General features: G+C 55.6%; 1 protein-coding gene across 1 annotated transcript in view; it reads right to left on the reverse strand.

Annotated features, from left to right (window-relative positions):
• CDH22 (cadherin 22) overlaps positions 1 to 18,503 on the reverse strand; it is a 55,855-nt gene that overhangs the window by 30,465 nt on the left and 6,887 nt on the right. The window contains exon 3 of the mRNA XM_033153935.1: positions 6,816 to 6,935. Coding sequence (XP_033009826.1) covers positions 6,816 to 6,935 — 120 coding nt within the window. The remainder of the gene's footprint in view (positions 1 to 6,815; positions 6,936 to 18,503) is intronic.

An 18,503-nucleotide genomic window follows, 5' to 3' on the forward strand; every position in this document is an offset into this window, starting at 1 on the left:
ACCCCCCCCCCAAACCGGCAGGGACTCCTGCACTTGTCTGCCTCCCTGGAGAAATGGTGCCGCCCTGCTGGGGAACCAGGGACAGTGGTGGGGGCACTGCCATCCTGGGACGGGGGGAGCGAGAAAGAGCTGGGAAGAGGGCCAGGCCAAGGCCGAGGGAGCTGGTTCCTCCTGGTCAGAGCTGGCATGTGGGGTGGCAGAGCCCTTGGGGTGCAGGACATCCAAAGAAGCGGAAAGTTGGAAGATGCTGGACATCTACAAGTAAGTCCTTCTTCACGCAAGGCAGAGTTAAGCTATGGAACTCCCTGCCCCGGGAGGCAGGGATGGCTGCCAACAGGGATGGTGTACTTTGCTGTCTCCACTGCATCCTTATTGTGCCATCTGGCAGAGCTTTCCCGGGTCGTGCACGCAGGGCGCTTGACAGTCTGGCCCAAAGGAGGCAGCAGAACCGACGGCAGTTCGACGTGACTTGTTTGTAAAGCATCTTGAGGAGAAAGCCACTTGCACCCACCAGGATCCTGGCTCCGCTGTTACAGCAGATGCATCTCAAGGAGTGTCCAGAGCACAGTCTACGGTAAGCCTCAAGGATGCGACAAGGGGCTTGGACTGCTCAGGGAGACCCCTTGCGCTCTAGACCCCGATAAAAACCAGCTGGGAGGGACAACTGGCTGGGCCGTGATGGCGAGGAATGCCTTCTTGGGAGAAGGGGTGCTCCCTGCCTGCTTGAAACCCTCCCTGCATTCGGAAAATCTAACTACTGGTCCGTTGCAAATCTCTCCTTCTTGGGCAAGGTTCTTTAGTGGGTGTTTGCAGACCAGATCTTGGAGGAAACTGATTTTCTAGATCCATTTCAAGGGGGCTTTTGGCCCGGTTTTGGCACAGAAACTGCTTGGGTTGCCCTGTGTGACGACCTCTGTCGGAAGAGAGATGGGGAAAACTGTCCTTGTTAATTCTTCCTGCCCTCTCTGCTGCTTTCGATACCATCAACCTGGGTCTCCTTCTGGAGCGACTGTCTGAGATGAGTGGGTGGCACCACTTGGCGGTGGTTCTGGTCCCACTTGGCTGGACATTTCCGGAGGGGAGTGCCCTTTGGCCGCATGGAGCCTTCCATGTGGGGTTCCTCAGAGTCTATATTATCCCTCGGGCTGTTTAGCATCTATGTGAAACCTCTGAGTGGGGTCATCCAGAATTTTAGAGTCCGCTGTGAGCAACATGCTGGTGAGACTCAGCTCTCTTTCTCCTTGACATCTGCAGGTGAGGCAGTGGGAGTGCTGGACCAGTGTCTTGCCTTGGTAATGGACAGGATGAGAGCCGAAAGACTGAAGCTCAACCCAGATCAGGCGGAGGCCCTGTTAGTGGGGGATTCCCTAGACCAGGTGGGTGGGAGGTCACCTGCTCTTGATGGGGTTACCCTTCCTCTGAAGGAGCAGGTCCTTCTGGATCTGTTACTGTCGCTTGAGGCTCAGGTGGCCTCAGCGGCACAGAGGACCTTCCGTCAGCTTCGCCTGGTGTCCCAGCTGAGCTCCTACAGGGAAAGTCTTAACTGCTGCTGTCTCTGCTCTGCTAACCTCGAGGATGGATTACTGCAATGTGTTATACACAGAGCTGCCCCTGAAGACAATTCAGAAGCTCCAGCTGGTGCAGAATTCAGCAGCCAGGTTGCTCACCGGAGCAAGACGGTTTGAGCATATTACACCGATCCTGGTCCAAGCACACTGGCTACCAGTTAGTTTCTGGGCCCAATTCATCAGAGTGCTGCTCTTGACCTATAAAGCCTTAATCGGCGCAGGATATGAGCCAACACGGACCCTGAGATCATCATCTGAGGCCCTTCCTTGTGTGTCTCCTCCGAGAGGGGTGTGTAAAGTGGCAACACAAGAACGGGCCTCTTTTGTGGTGTCTCCCCAGGGGGGCTGGCCTGACGCTTTCTCCACATCGCTTTAGGCGCCAGGCAGAAACATTCCTCATCTCCCAGGCCTTTGGCTTATGAAACAATCTATGGCCTTTACAACCAGGGGGCGGGGGGCATTGCTTCTGTTTGGTATGTACTTTTGTGTTTTTATATTGTAAACCTCCCTGTGGTCTTTGGATGATGGGAGGTATAGACATTTTAATTCTAATGATGATGATGATGATGATGATGATGATAAATGGAATGGCCTTGCTCTTTCTCCACTGGTGGAGGCAGAAATATCAGTTGCCAGAAACCACCAGAGGGGAGGGAGTTTTTCACTTGGATCCTGTGGACTCGATGGGTCACTGGCCTGATCCTGCACCTCTCCCTGTCCTCTCCTGTTCAGAAGGGGGTGGCATCTGGCTCCTGCAAGTTGCTGCAGCTCCAGAGCCAGGCGGCGTCTCATTGGAATGGAAACAGCTCCGTTAATTAAAGGGTCTGAAGCGTTTTATAATGAAAACGATTCTTGTCAGCAGCGCTGTGATGAGAGGGATGTCACCGGGGGGGGGGGGGGCTCGGCGGAGACAGAAGCTCATCATCCTCCCAGCAGGAGGGGAGCCCAGGGCCCTCCAGCGAGGCCTCAGCACCAGGGCAGAATGAGGGGGACGCTGGGATGCTGGCAGGGACCCTGCTCTGTCACCGGCTCATCAGTCCCGGGGAAAAACCCTTCCACCAGTCGGACTCCATCCCATAATTATGCATGCAGTTCCAGGAAGAGCTGGACCCGCCTCCCACGACATCCCCATGGAAGGAGAAAGAGGCCAGGGGTCAGATCCATCCCAGAATATGCAGACCTCCTGCCTCTCTGCTGGTGCCGTCTAAGGGAGAACTCTAACAAGCGCAGCTTCTCCCCTCGGTGGGTATCTCTGCCCGCAAGCAGCCACTCCTCGCATTGCAGGGGGTTGGACTAGATGACCCTGGGGGTGCCCTCTACAATTCTATGACACACCCTGGGCTCATTACGAGGCCATGAAGAGTCAGAGGAAACCCAGGGAATTGGGGGGGGGCGCAGCTGTGTCTGCTGGCTTTCATTATCTCCACAGCCCCCCCCCCCAACACCCGATCGCCTCTCTTTTAAATAACTTCTCCCCTCGCACGAGTGATTCCGCCTCCCCGCCTTTGGCTCCGTGCCTGCCCATCTCTCACGCACAAGGGTTGTGGAAATCGGGGGAGGGGGGACAACTGCAAACTGCTGGGCTGCTGCTTCTTTCAACCTGCCTTGCCAGGAGCCTCACAGGGGCTGAATTTGCCCCCAAACCTGAGACAGACAACAGAAAGTCCTGCTTCACGCAGCTAGGAAGGTTCTGCTCGGCCTCCAGAGTCAGACGCAGCAACGCTTCTGAATCCCCGTGGCCTGAATGCCACCCATGGCCAGTCAAGGCAGCCAGCATTAAGTTCAAGCGGCCTCATCCTGGTTCAGTTCATTCCTGCATTGCAGGGGGTTGGACTAGATGACTCTTGGGGGTCCCGTCCAACTCTATGTTCTAGGATTCTCTGTTCCTCAAAGCCTCACTGGGTGGTCCCTGGCAGGGGAACCCGATTGCCCTGCATGCCAATTCCTGCAGGAGCGGCGGCCCCACCTGCCGGCCTCTGCAGAGCCAGATTCTCGGCCCAGGGGTCCCCTCTCCCCCCTCACAGATGGGGCCTGGGGACTCCGCCTAAGACGGCACAAAACGAAGACAAATCCCAAATCCCTCTGGTTGTTAAAGATTAATCTCCACTTTATGTCCGCAAATGCACCCTAATTTCCCAAGGAGGCGGCAGGCAAGCAGGCAACTCGCCCTGGGTTCAAAGGCCTTGCCCACTTGGGAGCCCTTCTGGGCAAGAGCCCCTGGGGCGGAAGGTGCTGGCAGTGCCCTTGGCCAGACTCGTACGCCTCCTCCTGCAGAAGTGGACAAGCCCAGCTGCTTCAGCCTTGCGCCAAGGAGGAGACACCCTGTGGCACCAGGCCAGGTCCTCCCTCTGCCCAGAAGCAGCACTGAGAGTGGGGAGGCCCAGTGCTAAGACCTGGCCAGGCAGGGTTTGCTGGGCAGTGCCAACAAAGCTGAATGCTGGGAGATTCAGGGTAGACCAAAGGAAGGACAGAGCAGAGTTAACCTATGGAACTCCCTGCTACAGGAGGCCATGAGGGCCACCAGCTTGGATGGCTTTGAAAGAGGAGGAGATAAATTCATGAAGGAGAAAGAAGCTATCAAAGGCAGGGTGGTTCTGCTCTGCCCTCCATGGTTGGAGGCTGAAATGCTTGAGAATGCCAGTTGCTGGAAACCGCAGGAGGGGAGAGGGCTGTGGGGTCTGATCCTGCTTACGGGTTTTCCAGTGGGGCACCTGGTTGGCCACTGTGAGTACAGAAGGCTGGACGAGATGGTCCCCCTTTGGCCTGATCCAGCAGCCAGGCTCCTCATATTCTCTTATGGAACCTCCAGGTCCAGAGGAAGTCTATCTGGATTCCTACGGGCATTTGGCCACAGTGAGAACAGGATGCTGGGCTAGACGGCCCATTGGCCTGATCCTGCAGGCCTTCCTTTCGGAGAAGGTTGGGCAGGAGGCCCTCAGCTCTTCCTTTCCCTCTCTGCTCCAGCTGTGCTCATGCAAAGACACGCATCGTCCTGCCAAGCCTTGCACCCGCGTGCGACAGCCCAGCCAGCAGGACTGCTCCCCACCTGGGCCTCCTCACATGAGCAAGGCAGGGGAGAAAGCAGGTCAAAGTCAAAAAGGAAAAGCAAACGGCTCTCCATTATCGTATATTACGAAAAATGAAGGTGCCAGATTTTATGGCCCCTTTTACAGCATTAATGATCACGATGGCTCTGCAAGTTAAGCTGCTGATCTGGGCAATTAAACCTGATGCTCCGAGCACAGGAAGGAATTGCCACGCGGAGCAGCTTGCCAGGTGCATGACGGGACCCGGCCGGAGGGGGGGGGCTTCCGTGGCCTCTGCCCTCAGCAAGACAAACCTCTCCCCGACGGCTCTTTCAGCTCCCACGCCACCCAAGCCAGCGCAAGTTGGCAGCCTTGTAGGAGGGCTCGATGCCACGCTCAATGAGGGGGCAGAGAAGCGGGTGCAGAAGCTGCCTGACTTGCCAAGGGCTTTTGCGGGATGCCAGCAGGCCAGGGGTGGAGAGACCAGGCAGCCAAGGGAGACGCACCCTCCTCTGGGCCAGCCCAAGTTAGGAGCGGCGAGGACGCCCAGGTGAGGGAGGAGAGGAAGGAGCGGGTCTCCATGTCTCACGCAGGTAATTCCTGCAGCACCTGCCCCCGCCCTCCACAGCGCCTCCTGCAGGCAGGCAGGCCAGGGAGGGAGGCATCTCCTGCCCAAATGCAGACCGAGGTTGCCGTGTTGGAAAGAAGAACTCTGAGGCTGGACTCCTGTGGCAGCCGGAGAAAAAGCATGGCTCCCGTTTCCAAGCAGAGAACCGGCCTCCTCCACAGGATCCCCGGGACCTTTGGGAGGCACCGTAGCTACTTTGGCAAGAGGGGGCTTTGAGGGAGGGGAGTGGGCAGAGGCAGCTGCTTGCCCAGGAATAGCCTGAGTGGGCCGGCCTGTGAATCTGACGCATCGCCGCGCATTGAAACTCACCACTCAACTTGAGGATGGAAAGAAGCAAAGGGGGATGGATGAATGGAGAAACACTCGAGCTCCACAGCCGCCCCAAGGAAGCCTGGCTGGCTGTTTCTGGGTTGCCAGGATGATGGCAGACCCCTGGCCCGCCCCTGCGGGGATCCTAAGCTGGCTTCCGGGACCGTCAGCCCAGGCCCTGTTGGCTGCTCCTCACTGCAGGTACCGCCAGCAGCACCCAGGGGGGTGCCTGACCTCCCAGCGACTGCCATGGGGCCCAGCGGCCCCCTTTCGGAGTCTCCTCCTCCCCCCAGGCCCAGGGAGGCGAGCGAGGCCCCCTCCTCATTCCCCCCTCCATCCTAACAGGCCGTCACGGGATCATCTGCTGGGGATTTATGGCAGGTCCCTTTTACAGCAGGCCTTTATTAGAAGTTATTAAAGGATGGAGCGGATTCCACTGCTCGCCCATCAAATATTAATAGAGCATTTATAAAGCAATCCTTAATTTAAAGTGTTGCCTTTAATCAAAGGCCCGGTGCTAACAAAGCCCCTGTTGGAGAGCCTGGCAGGGGGGAGCTTTTGTGCCCCTTCAGTGCCAGGGCCCCCCCCCTGCGCCCGGGAAGGGTCAGTGCCCCTCCTCCAAGGTGGGCCCAGCCGGCCCAGCCTGACATTTCCGGACTCCCCGCTGGGTGCAGATGCCCACGGCCGGTCTCCTAATGCCAGCCACTCCCTCTCTCCCAGGGAGATTGCCTGGCAACCACGCAGGTGGGCACAGAGGAGGAGGGGGGGTGGAAAACCCTCATGCAGCAACTCTCTCCATCTGTGGTTTCCAGCCCCAGGGATTCAGAAGCATAAGGTGGGCCATTGACAAGCCTCTTGTCCATGAATTGGTCCTATCCTCTCTTAAAGCAATCCAACTGTGGGGGGGGCATCATTGCCTCCTGTGGCAGGCAGTTCCACCATTTAACTATGCGAGGGAGAGCTGCTGCAGCAGAACCCCAAAGATGCCTCTACCAGGCTGGTGTTCTTGGGTTATCTTCCTTGCAGCTGCCCCCCCCCATGCAGGACAGACCCAATGTTACCCCCCCCAAGGTTACCTTGCCTCCCCCCCACAAGCCCAGCACCCAATTTGCTAGGCTATCTGGCTGCCTCCCTGATTCTCAGAGGGATAGCTTCTGCTTCAGAAGAGCCAGGGGGTGGTAGTTGGAGGTCAAAGCCCGCCGCCTGTGCACAGCCAGCTCCCCCTCCCACCCCTCTCACTGCCCCCCCCCCCGAGTGCCCCCAGCACCTCTGCCTGGCACTCACCCGTCCTGCTGTCGACCGTGAAGTGTTGCTCGCCCTCGAGGACGCTGTAGACCACCCGGGCGCTGCTTCCGTAGGTGGGGTCATCAGCATCGGACGCCATCACCTGCATCACCGACGTCCCTTGGGGGGGAGGACAGAAAGAGCCCCACGTGAGCAGCAGCCCTGACCCCCGACTTCTGCAGTCCCTACCCCACCAAGGCAGGCACACAGCCTCCCCCTGTCCTGGGCGGGAGATCTGTGCAAGGCCACCTAGGGGTGGTAAGGCAGGGCCCATAGGGTTGGGGTGGGGGTGGGGGGTTCTCTCCCCAGCCCAGCATGCTCTCCTCCATCCCCAGACAGAGCCCAGGGTCCTCATGCACAACACGTAGGAGGGGGGGAGCAGAGAGTGCAAATTGGATAAAAGTCCATCAAACAGCTGCAATTAAGTTATTGATTTTCAACGCTGCCTCATTAAACCGGGGGCTTCACTCTGACTGTCCCTGCAATGGGTCTAATTTGACATCATGTTCAATTTGACCAAAGTGGGACCCCTGAACGTGAGGAGCAGGAGCGGGGTGTTGGGGAGGGGGCTGGAAGGCCGCTGATGGCCCAGAGACTGACAAGGAAAATGGGGGGGGGGAGAGAAGGCAAAGAGGCCTCCCCAGCTGGCATTGCCCATCCAGGTAAGCAGGGAGGGCAGGTGGGCAGGGCCCCCGCCAGGTAGGGATTGCTCAGGTGGGCCCAGCCCTTCAGGGAAGGATCTGCCCCCCATCTCACCTGTCAGTCAGAAAGCCTCTTGAGGTGGCCAGCAGAGCTTTAAAACGGCAAGATCATAACCGTTTAAAACGGAATAAAAACGCCACGCAGGAAAACAAGATACAGATGGCACCGGCCGTAAAACCAGGCACTATTAAATGCCAAAGGGCCCCTGCCAACTGTTGCCTAAATACACTGCGGGGGGGGGATTTGAGGCTGGAAAACTGGAGGGAGCTCCAGAGGCCCCACAACTCTGTGCGAGCGCCAAGACTGCTTTGGAAGGCAGTGCAGCATAATGGTCGGAGCATCGCGTGGCTCCTTTGTGGGGTAACGGCAGCACAGTGACTTGGGCGGGCAGGGTCCAGATCCCCACACGGTTGTGAGGATCTCCCTGGGTGGCCTGTCAGCTTAACCTACCTCACAGGGCTGTTGTGAAGATGAAAGGTGGGTGTGGGGGGAGCCATGTATGCCAGCTTGAGCTCCATGGAGGAAAAGGCATTAGAGAAATGTGATAAATAAACGAGGAGGAGGTCTGAACGGACAGCGGGGGGGGGGGCTGGCCCTTCTCTCCCCACGCCATGCTAAGCCCACCCCCAGTCCTGCCTCAATGCCAATGGGTCAGTCAGTCCTTGACGCTGGGGGCTGGAAGCCAGAGGTCTCTTCCTATTACCATGTTGAATCCACCCCCTTCATGCCAGATTTCCCCCCCCCCAGCCACCTCTAGGCTGCCTGTCACACCACTCAGAAACCACCACAATGGACTCCACTTGCAAACCGGGTCAAGGAGGAAAAGGAGCAAAAGATTCGGGGAGACACAGAACATCTCAACTGCCCCCCCAGGCACCGGGGAGGGGGAGGGGCTGCTCTCACCCCTTGGGGGGACAATTCCACAACCGGGTGTACAGAAAAGGGGTCGCCGCCCCGTCCCTTCCCACCTGAGAAGCCCCTCTGGTCAGCGGGAGATGTCCCACGGCCTCCAAGGGGCATCTCAATGTAGGGCAAGGGGGGCGCGAGGAGGAGGTGTCCTTTGGCCACTCGCGGCTCCACCGTTCACCACAGGGGGCAGCCTTGTGCAGAGCCCCCAGCTCCCCCGGTGGACCCCTTTGCAAAGGAGGAGAAAGGGCTGTGGGCGCCAGTCACAAAATGGCTGCCGTGGGGGCGTGGCTTAACCCAGAATGGCCGCAAAGAGACAGGGACCCAAAATTGTGCGGGAATACTGCTCCCCCTCCCCAACAAAGGGCAGAAAGGCACCTCTGCACTTGGCCTCCTCCGCCACCTGATTTTTTGGGACATTGGGGCCCACGGGGTCCCTCCCAAAAATATTGTGGGGCTAGAGAGCTCGGTCCCCATGAGTTGGTGCCCTTGACCTGGGGCCACCTTGGTACTCTTTTAAAATATAACAACAACAACAACAACAACTATTATTATTATTATTATTAACAAAATGAAATAAATGAAATATAAAGCATAAAGAAATTGTGCTACAGTATTGAACCTGCTGTTCTAAAACATTACAAGAAGTACATTTTTCTGTTAACCTGTTAGGCTGGTTTATAATAGGTTAGCTTGATCGTAGTGACACTCAACCACATTTTCTCAGTCCATTCCGGTATCGTAGGAAATATGCTTTCCCTCTCATTTTTAGCTATTATAATCTTAGAAGCAGTTTTAAGGTTGAACGCTATTTCTTGATCATTTTCCAGTACGACATCTTTTAGATAACCAAGCAGAAATCCTTGAGGTTCCAAGGCTATATAGGATATCCTCCTATCATATCAGAGATTATTAGCCTGAACAGATTTTCAGAATATTTCTATTTGAGACCCATTCCAGAAGATATGTATGTAATCTGTTTTATTTAATCCACTTTGGCAACATTTATCTGATCCTAATTTATATATTAAATTCAATTTGTAAGGCGCTAAATACCATTGATAGAGGGGTTGGAAAGAGTTTGCTGGTCCTTTTGGTGCCAGGGAAGGAAGACTTTCCTGTTCGCCCAGGCCTGGGCATTGCAGGCTGGTTTCCGGGGGCGAAAGGGGAGGCTCTCTCAGCCAGCCCCCCCAACCCACCTTCCTGCTTGCAATCAGTCCGGGGGGGGGGCTGTGCCTATCTTTGCCTCCAGCTTCTCTGGCCTCCCTCCCTCCCGGTCACAGGGGGCACCTGCCCCACACCTGTCCTTGGTTTTTGAAAGACAGGTTTTAATCTGGGGGGGGGGTGTTGTGCTCTGTTGATGGTTCCCCTCCTTCTCCTTGGAAGTGAGACTCGGCTGCTTGACTTTCCGTCAGCGTTGCGCCTCCCGATCTCGCAGCACGAAGCAGGAGGCAGCTGCTCTCTCCTTCCTCCCTGAAATCCCAGCCTCTGCCTTTGCTGGGGGGGGGTGTGCTCTCGCAAGACTCGCAAGCAAACAAATCCTCAGCATTGGCAATGAGCTGCAGAAGCCCAGCCCCCCCCCAAACAAGAGAGATAATTAGGCACGTAAAGTGGATAAAGAGAGGGTCTCCCCCCCCCAACCTCCTCTCCAGCGCACACCAGGAGGGCCCCCAAAGCAATAAAACTTAACAAGTCGGAGCAAATTGGTCTCCCTCTCTCTCTCCTTTCTGAAAGGGGGCATGCGCTGGGGGTGGGGAAGGAGCAGCAAGGAAGGGTCCGACTGGGCTGAACCCAAAAGGGCACCCCCATCCCCAGGCAAGGCTCTCCCAAACCCCCCATGCGGCCAAGTGAGCAAGAATCATAGAATTGCAGAGTTGGAAGGGAACCCGGGGGTCATCTAGTCCAGCCCCCAGCTGTGGCATCCCTGACGGATGGCTCTCAGACCTCTGCTTGGAAACCTCCGAGAAAGGAGAGTCCACCCCCTTCGGGTTATAAGAATCAGAAATGTCATAAATGAAATGCATGTGCATAAATGCAGAAGGAAAATGCACAGACGCAAGTGCTGGAGGCCAGAGGAAGGACCCCCCCCTCCCCTCCCAGGCTGAGCCAGATGCACCACCACACCTGCCATGTGGCGAATGGAGCTCACCTCTCTGGCTTCTTCTTCTTCTTCTTCTTCGGCTTCTTCTTCTTCGTCGTCATCTTCTTCTTCTTCTTCATCTTCTTCTTCTTCGTCGTCTCCTTCGTCGTCTTTTTCTTCGTCTTCTTCGTCGTCTTCTTCTTCGTTATCGTCTTCTTCTTCTTCTTCGTCATCTTCTTCTTCTTCTTCTGAGATCCCCCGTAGCCGAGTAAGATTGTCTTCCATAAACACAGTTTTAACAATGAGTCTGTAAGTGACTATGGAGGCCAATTCTGGATCTACACGTCTTTCCACAGTGGGGACACAGTGGGAGTTGATCACAGTGTGGATTTGCCTTCCTCTTGCGTCCTGAGTTCAAGTGTCTTCAAAGCCCACGACCCCTTTGGTAAAGGCTGTTCTCCAGTTGGAGCGATCACAGGCCAGTGTCTCCCAGTTGTTGTTTATACTACATTTTTCCCAGATTTGCCTTGAGAGAGTCTTTTAACTTCTCTGGCACCGCTGTGTTCGCAAGCAGCTGTCCGGCGGAGCTCTTCCAAGTGGTGAATGGACAGGAGAGTGTTACTCGGACGCCTTCGGAAGCCGGCTGACAAAATCATGGCTAGAGAAGGTCCAGTGGGGGGGGGGTCTCATCCCTCCCTTAGAAGGCGGTGGGCTCTCCTTCCTGGGAGGTTCTTCAGCAGAGGTTGGGTGCTCATCTGCCAGGGATGCTCCCTGAGATTCCAGCATGGCAGGGGGCTGGACTAGATGGCCCTTGAGGGTCCCTCTACTATTCTGTGATTCTCTGAGGACTTCCTGAGCCGCTCTGTAGGCAAACCGGAGGACCAAAATGCCATGCCTATTCACCAGGCAGGATGTGTCCTCTCCCCCCCAAGTGCAAAGGGAAGCCAGGAGATGTCCCAGTGGGGCCAGGATCCGGAAGCCTTCCCTTTCTTGCTTGAAGCCCAACCTCCAAATTCGTGGACCAGTGCCAGTTCCCCCTCTGCAGTTGCCCTTGCTTCACACTCAAACCAGCCTGAGCTGCAAGAGCCCCCCCCCTCCTGCCAGGACCCTGCCAGCCTAGGCAACATACAGCAATGCCGGGGGGGGGGGGAGGCAACTGTTGCTGCTTCCCCCGACGGCGGCTTTTTTATCCCCGACTTTGCCTGGCTCTGTGCTGCCTGTGGTCTGACTCACGTCCCCCAGAGACGGTTTAGCTGGTGCTTGCGAAGGATTTGGTTGACTCGAAGCGTTCTCTCCTGTGTTTGCTGTTCACTAATAGAGAGTTTCTCTCCTGCTTTTATCTAAATCAATCAGGGGGATTTGCAGGAACAAGACAAGGCCCAAGGCAGGCACCCCACCCCACAAAAAGCAAAGCCTAGCCAGCATCTCACGGTATGGGGGGAAGAGCAACAGGGCTTGGAGACAAAATGCCCCCCATCCCACTACTCTGGGGACCCTCCTCCCTCCACGCACCCCTTTCCATCAAGGTGCAACTGGGACGGCAGCAGCCTGGGTTGCCCTGACCGATGTCTTCTCCAGGCAGGGGGTGACCCTGTTGCTTCCACTCGATCTCTCAGCAGCTCAATGCAGAGGATCACGGGATCCTCCAGAAGGTCCTGTGAGACTTTAAGGAGTCACAGTGGCTCCACTACGAACTACGGGGCAGCACTGGGCAGCCCTCTCCTGGCACCCTGGCAGGCTGCTGCAAAGCACCATCTTGTCCCCTCTGCCATTAAAAATCAAGATGAAGCCATGAGGAGGAGTCGCAAGTTGATCTGGGCTGAGGAGACAGCAGGGTGCTCATGAGAAGCTGCCTGGCCAGGAAGACAGTGGGGCTCTGCGTCTCCCCATCCCTCCTTCCCCACTGAAGTCAGGCAAGGCGGGATCTCAGGAGCAAGGACTTTCTTGTGGTGGCCCCTGCTGCACTCATTTTCCTGCAATTCACCTGGGGGCCTTTGCAGCTGAAGAGTGGGATAAAAATGCTTTGAAGAAGAGCATGCTAGCACCACGTCAGTAAGACTCTCTTTCCAGCATCAGGTGAAACCCTTTAGAGAGGGAAAGGCTTTTCCGCTCAGCTTTTATGAATGTGCTGCTGTAGATCTGGCATTTTTATGGCATTTTGCATGCCGCTCTGCGAGGCATGACAGAAGAGCAGCCAATGAGCATTTAAATATATCACCAGATAAAACAACGCCCTTCTTGAGATGCAGGAGACAGAACCCTGTCAGAATATAAGGAGAACTCTGCTGGTTCGGGCCAATGTCCCACCTAGTCCAGCCTCCTGTTCTCATGGTCCGTGAGAAACCAGCAAGCAGGATCCGAGCACAAGAGCAACTCTCCCCTCCTGCGGTTTCTAGCAACTGGGATTTAGAAGCACGGCCGCCTCTGGCTGTGGAGACAGAAGCAGAACTATCCTGCCCAGGAGCCATCAATAGCCCTCTCCTCCTCCATCAATTTGTCAAATCCCCTTTTGAAACTGTCCAGGTTGGATGCTGTCCCTGCCTCCTGTGGGAGGGAGTTCCATAGTTTAACCACGCAGAAGTATCCAGAGTACGGCACAGGCATGGTGCCCCGCTTTCTGTTTTTAGTCCCGTCCCCTAATAATGCCCCCTCCCACCATGGCCTGGGAGCTCTGACTCTCTCTCCGCTTCCTGCTCCATGCAACGGCCAGTCCTGCGAAGGTCCTTCGTGAGGAACTCTGGCGGACGCTTCTGACAGGCCTGGCAAGCAGACGACGCCTGCCAGTTCTTTCCAATCCACCTGCTTGCTGCTCAGAGAGTGGTCAATGAGGCAGGACGTGCTCTGCCCCGGGCAGCGAGACTTCCTCCGCCATTTGCCTGTGACAGACCTTGGCTCCCTCCTCCTGGCTTGCTTGCAGCCCTTTTGGAGAAACAGCGTTGTGGTGGCTCTCTTCCCGCCGTGGGGTGGGAGGCCACTTTCAGTGGCAAGAGCCCACAGGTGGGTGCCATCTGGACCCTGCAAGTCGCTTGTTAATTTGCCTCCTGTTTGTTTGCTTGTCTATTCAGATTTTATTCTTCTTTTTGGCCCAAAGGCCCCTCAAAGCAGCTTATAGCAAGGCAAAAATGCAGAATGCAAACAAGGCAACAAGACACACACATAAAGACTTTCATCAAATAACACGGCTGGGAAACGCACAAGATTAAGGCAGCCGCAGGTTAACAGGGACCAACCGACTCCGTCTCCATACAGGGCTTATTGGGAAAGAAAAGCTCCCAGCAGAGGCTGACAAGACACTCCGGTCGTGGCAAGACTGGCCCAGGGGGACCCAGGCTCCCTCCTTGGAAGCATCTCCAGTTAGAGGCACAAGCAGCAGGCGGAAGGACGCAGACGAGACTCTGTCGGGAGCCCTGGAGGGAACGACAATCTGGCCAGGCAGAAGGGAGGTTTCTGATGCTCCTCATTAGGGAAGGCGCAGCAAAGTCCGGGAGCCCCTACTGAAAAGGCTCCGTGCCTCCCAGGAGACAACCTCATCACAGGTAGCAGAACCACAACCAGCCCTGGAGAGCTTTAGGGGTCACAAAGTCCGGCGTGTGGCATTCAATAACAATAAATGCTGCTGAGATCTGGGGTTCTGTGGACCCAGCTACCATCTCCACCGAGCAAACAAGCAATCCTGTTGGACGTTTCCAAGCTGTCTCCAGGGGCAGCCCCAGGCTCAACATATTACAGCAGTCCAGATGAGAATTTTGTCTTTGTCCTTCCACAAACAAGGCAGGCGCCTCCACCCAATGCTTCCTACAGTGAGGAGCACCGGAGGCAAATAATTCTCCCCCTCCCCACACTCCTCCAGCAGGACCTTTCAGAGGAGGAGCAAGGGTTGCTCTGTGTTTGAATCCTGCTTGCAGGTCTCCCTTGGGACCGTCCGGCTGGGCACTGCAGAGACAAGAGGCTGAGCTAGATGGGCCTTGGGCCTGATCCAGCAGGCTGCTCTTAGGACAAGGACTTTCTGAATGGAGAGCAGATGTTCTGCCACTTCAATGGCAGGAGATGGCAGGACCAACCTCCAAGAAGGGGAGAGGGAGAGAGAGAAAGCGCGCCAAGCAGGAACACACATGCCCAGCTAGATAACATGCTCTGGTTATCTCCCGCTTGGACTACTGCAATGCGCTCTATGTGGGGCTACCTTTGAAGGTGACCCAGAAACTACAACTAATCCAGAATGCGGCAGCTAGACTGGTGACTGGGAGCGGCCGCCAAGACTTGAAAGACCTACATTGGCTCACAGGACGTTTCTGAGCACAATTCAAAGTGTTGGTGCTGACCTTGAAAGCCCTAAATGGCCTTGGCCCAATATACCTGAAGGAGCGTCTCCAGCCCCCCCCCCCCCATCGTTCAACCCAGACACAGAGGTCCAGCTCTGAGGGTCTTCTGGTGGTTCCCTCCCTGCAAGAAGTGAGGTTACAGGGAACCAGGCAGAGGGCCTTCTCAGTGGTGGCACCCTCCCTGTGGAACCCCCTCCCTTCAGATGTCAAGGAAATAAACAACTATCTGACGTTTAGAAGACATCTGAAAGCAGCCCTGTTTAGGGAAGCTTTTAATGTTTGATGTTTGATTGTGTTTTTAATATTCTGTTGGGAGCCACCCAGAGTGGCTGGGGAAGCCCAGCCAGATGGGTGGGGTATAAATAATAAATTATTATTGTTATTATTATTATTATTATTATTATTATTATTATTATTATTATTATAGATCCAGAGTCCTAGGGAACACCTGTGGCCAGAAGGAGCCTGCAATGCCAACACTCTCTTCAGGAAAGGGGGGGTCCATGCTGGCAGAGCTTGGCACTCCCCACAAACCCATCTGTCCCCCTTGGCTGGGCTTGTGCTGGAGCCCCAGCAGAAGGTCCTGGGACTGATGGCAGCACCCTCCCCCCCCACCAGCATAGGCCAACCAAGCAAACCAGCTCTAGAAAAGGAGGGAGGGAAATAGGCAGCCCGCCCCCTCCCTGCAGGAGATTAACCAATTCCCTCTGCAATGATAATCAGGGCGAGTCTTGACCCCCAGCCACCAAATCGCCTCTCTAAGCTGGCGAATGAAGCTTGCTGCTGCCCAAGAAGCAGAGAGGGGGACGGGGGGGGGGGGTGGCAACTCAGCAAGGAGGGCAGAGGGAAGCTGAGCCCCAGATCAAAAGATGCTGCGAAGGACCCCCCACCCCCAGCTCAGGACCCACAGCGTGAGCTCACAATCCCAGCCAAGAGGTTTCAGCCACGGCCCCCACCTCGCCCTCCGCTGCCCAGGCCTCCTTCCTTTGCAGCCAAACTCCTCCTGGTGGGAGGGATGGGGGGGCGAGGTGGCACTGGCAGCCCCTCCGGAAATCCTGGCCCCCAGAGATTGGGCACATTCATACCCTGCTTTTTCCTCCAAGGAGCTCAAAACAGCGCATATCGCTATCTCCGCCCCCCCCGCCCCCCCGCGCATTTTATCCCCACAGCATCCCTGTGAGGTAGGTTAGGCCGAGAGAAGGCAATGACAGCCCCCAAGGCCACCCAGGGTTGAGTCGGGATTCGAACCTGGGTCTCCCCCAGGCCCTAGTCTGATACTCAAACCTCTGAGCCACGCTGTCTTAAGCAGCAGTGGCAGGACAAGGGGCATGTGGAAGGTGGCAGGTCGAAAGCCGTTCTCTGTGCCCCCAGGACACCTGGAGCCTGGCCCAAAAGGTTGTGGGGAGAGGAAAGAACAAGATATGCGACCCGGGTGCGAAGGAGGCGCCCTGGAGACGGGTGCCAGTCACCCTGCTTTCCCGCCCCCCCCCCTGCCCGTTCCCTGCTCAGAGATCCCAGAAGATGCCTCTGGCTTCTGCCTCCGCAGCGGAGGAGGAGGAGGAGGAGGAGGAGGAGGAGGAGGAGGAGGAGGAAGGTCTGAGCGCTTCTGACAAGAGCCTGGGGCTCCTCCGCCACGAAACGTGTCTCGCGTCCGCACGCAAGCCTCCCAAGACGCCCATTGTGCCACCAAGGCACGTAGCTGCCGCTACAAACCCTTCGCTCTCCTTTTAACTTCTCAGCCTTTTAATTTGCAGGAATCGCCTCCTTTCATGTAGGGAAAGAGCGTCTCTTCCTGCCTGTGATCTGCAATTTGGCACAGGCGCCGCCGCCTTTGATATGCCTTGTTTCCATCAGCTCGTGATCAGGCACCCCATAATTGTGAGCGATTTTCAAATAATCAGAGCCTCCGCTAATATCCCCCCCCCCAGGACCAAGCAGCTCTTTTCCTCCCCAAAGCATGGCCTGCCTTCTCTGTCTCACCCACCCAGGGACAGCAAAGGGGGCTCATAGCCCCCTCTCCAGAAATTAGTGCCAGGGCTCAACCCTGCCCCCCCCCAGCTTCCCTCTGCAGCTCAGCTCCTTAAGCCAAGGACGGTGGGGAAGACAGGCTGTGCGGACTGAGGGGCAAGGCAGGCAGCCTGCACATGCTCAAGGACCACATCTTCATTTACAGATTCCATATTCCATTTAAGTTCCAAGGAGACAGATTCTGGGGCTGATCTCAGCTGAGCCCCAGCACCATTTCACCCCCAAAGCCCAAGGGATGCTGCAAAACGCTTTGCCGCATTTCGATTCCCCACCGCGGCAGAGAGGTTCTACCACTTTTCCCTCCCCCCACCCCCACCCCCATCACAAATTTATTTAGTTATTCACTTCAGCCATTCAGGTGCCACTTAATCCCAGGGGCCTCTAAGTGGTGGGCGGGAGGCTTGATACAATGGAACCGAAGACGAGTTAAAACAATAAAATCTGGATTCTGTATAAAAGCCAATGGGAGCAAAAGAAAAATGGATTCTGGAAGTTCAGCTGGGAGAGAGGGTGCTGTCTGACCTCCATCGGAAGGGGAAATGTTTATTATGTATTTACAAAAGTATTGTTATTACATTGTTATTACATTGGCAGGATTTTTTAAGTACACTTGTAATTTTAGAAACAGTATAAGAAATTTGAGGTAGAAAAATAATTTGGAGTTGAAATGATATGCAGTTGAAAAAGAAAATTAAGGAACCAGGGGAGGTGGAGGAGGGAAGTCATGGGATTCAGAGAATTCTATTTTATGGATTTGATATGGCTTTTGTGTATCAATTTGTCTTGTTGCTTGTTTTTTATTTTCATTATCTTTGTTGAAAAAAATAATTTTTTAAAGTTATAAAAAAGGAAGGGAGTGCGCAGAATTGGGCACATAGTACGGACTGCGTCATGGTGGACACGATCTGTGCCTCTGAGCCACAAAGAGCGACTCCTCTCTTTGGGATGAAAGGGGCTGGAGGGTCCACGGAGGATCTAGCGCCCCAGTTTCTGAGGGGCTTGAACCTGACCAGGTAGCAAAGAGCCCAGGTAGCCGTGCATAAGGTTGCTTCCAGTTGGGATACTGGGAGGCAGAAAGGGTTAAAGAGCCCCCCCACCCACCCCGACACAGTGCCCCGATCCAGAGTAGGTCTCACCCCCTCACCCCACAGCTATTTGACCTCTAAACCGCCTTGCAACGCAAGGGATGCCCATGCAACAAAATCTCATGTCTCGCCGGGCCCCCAAAGGTTTTGCTCAAATGGCCCAACCTTGTGAGTTGAAGCCCAACACCACTTAGCAGGGCGCCAGGTTGGCAAAGGCTGGTGCGGCAAGTTCAAATGGCAAGAGAGGAACTTCCCACTAAATGTTAGGGGAAACTGCTGGACAACAGGGGTGCTTTTCAGATGCAGGCTCCTGCATTGCAGGGGGTTGGACTAGATGACCCATGAGGTCCCTTCCGACTCTACAGTTCTAAGATTCTGACAAATCCTCAGCCCCCACCCCAATAGAAAGGTGTGTTTTCCAGGCAGTGGAAAGGACGTCCCCTGCATGGCCTGGAGCCAGGAGCTGCAGATGGAGCGGGGGGGTGTGAAGGAAATAGGGCAAAAAAGCCCCAGAGGGGGCAGCATGGAGAAGGCAAAGGAAACCCCCAAGGGCCTTTCACAAGCA

The sequence above is a fragment of the Lacerta agilis genome, chromosome 6 (assembly GCF_009819535.1).
Source record: "Lacerta agilis isolate rLacAgi1 chromosome 6, rLacAgi1.pri, whole genome shotgun sequence".
NCBI classification, from domain to species: Eukaryota; Metazoa; Chordata; class Lepidosauria; order Squamata; family Lacertidae; genus Lacerta; species Lacerta agilis.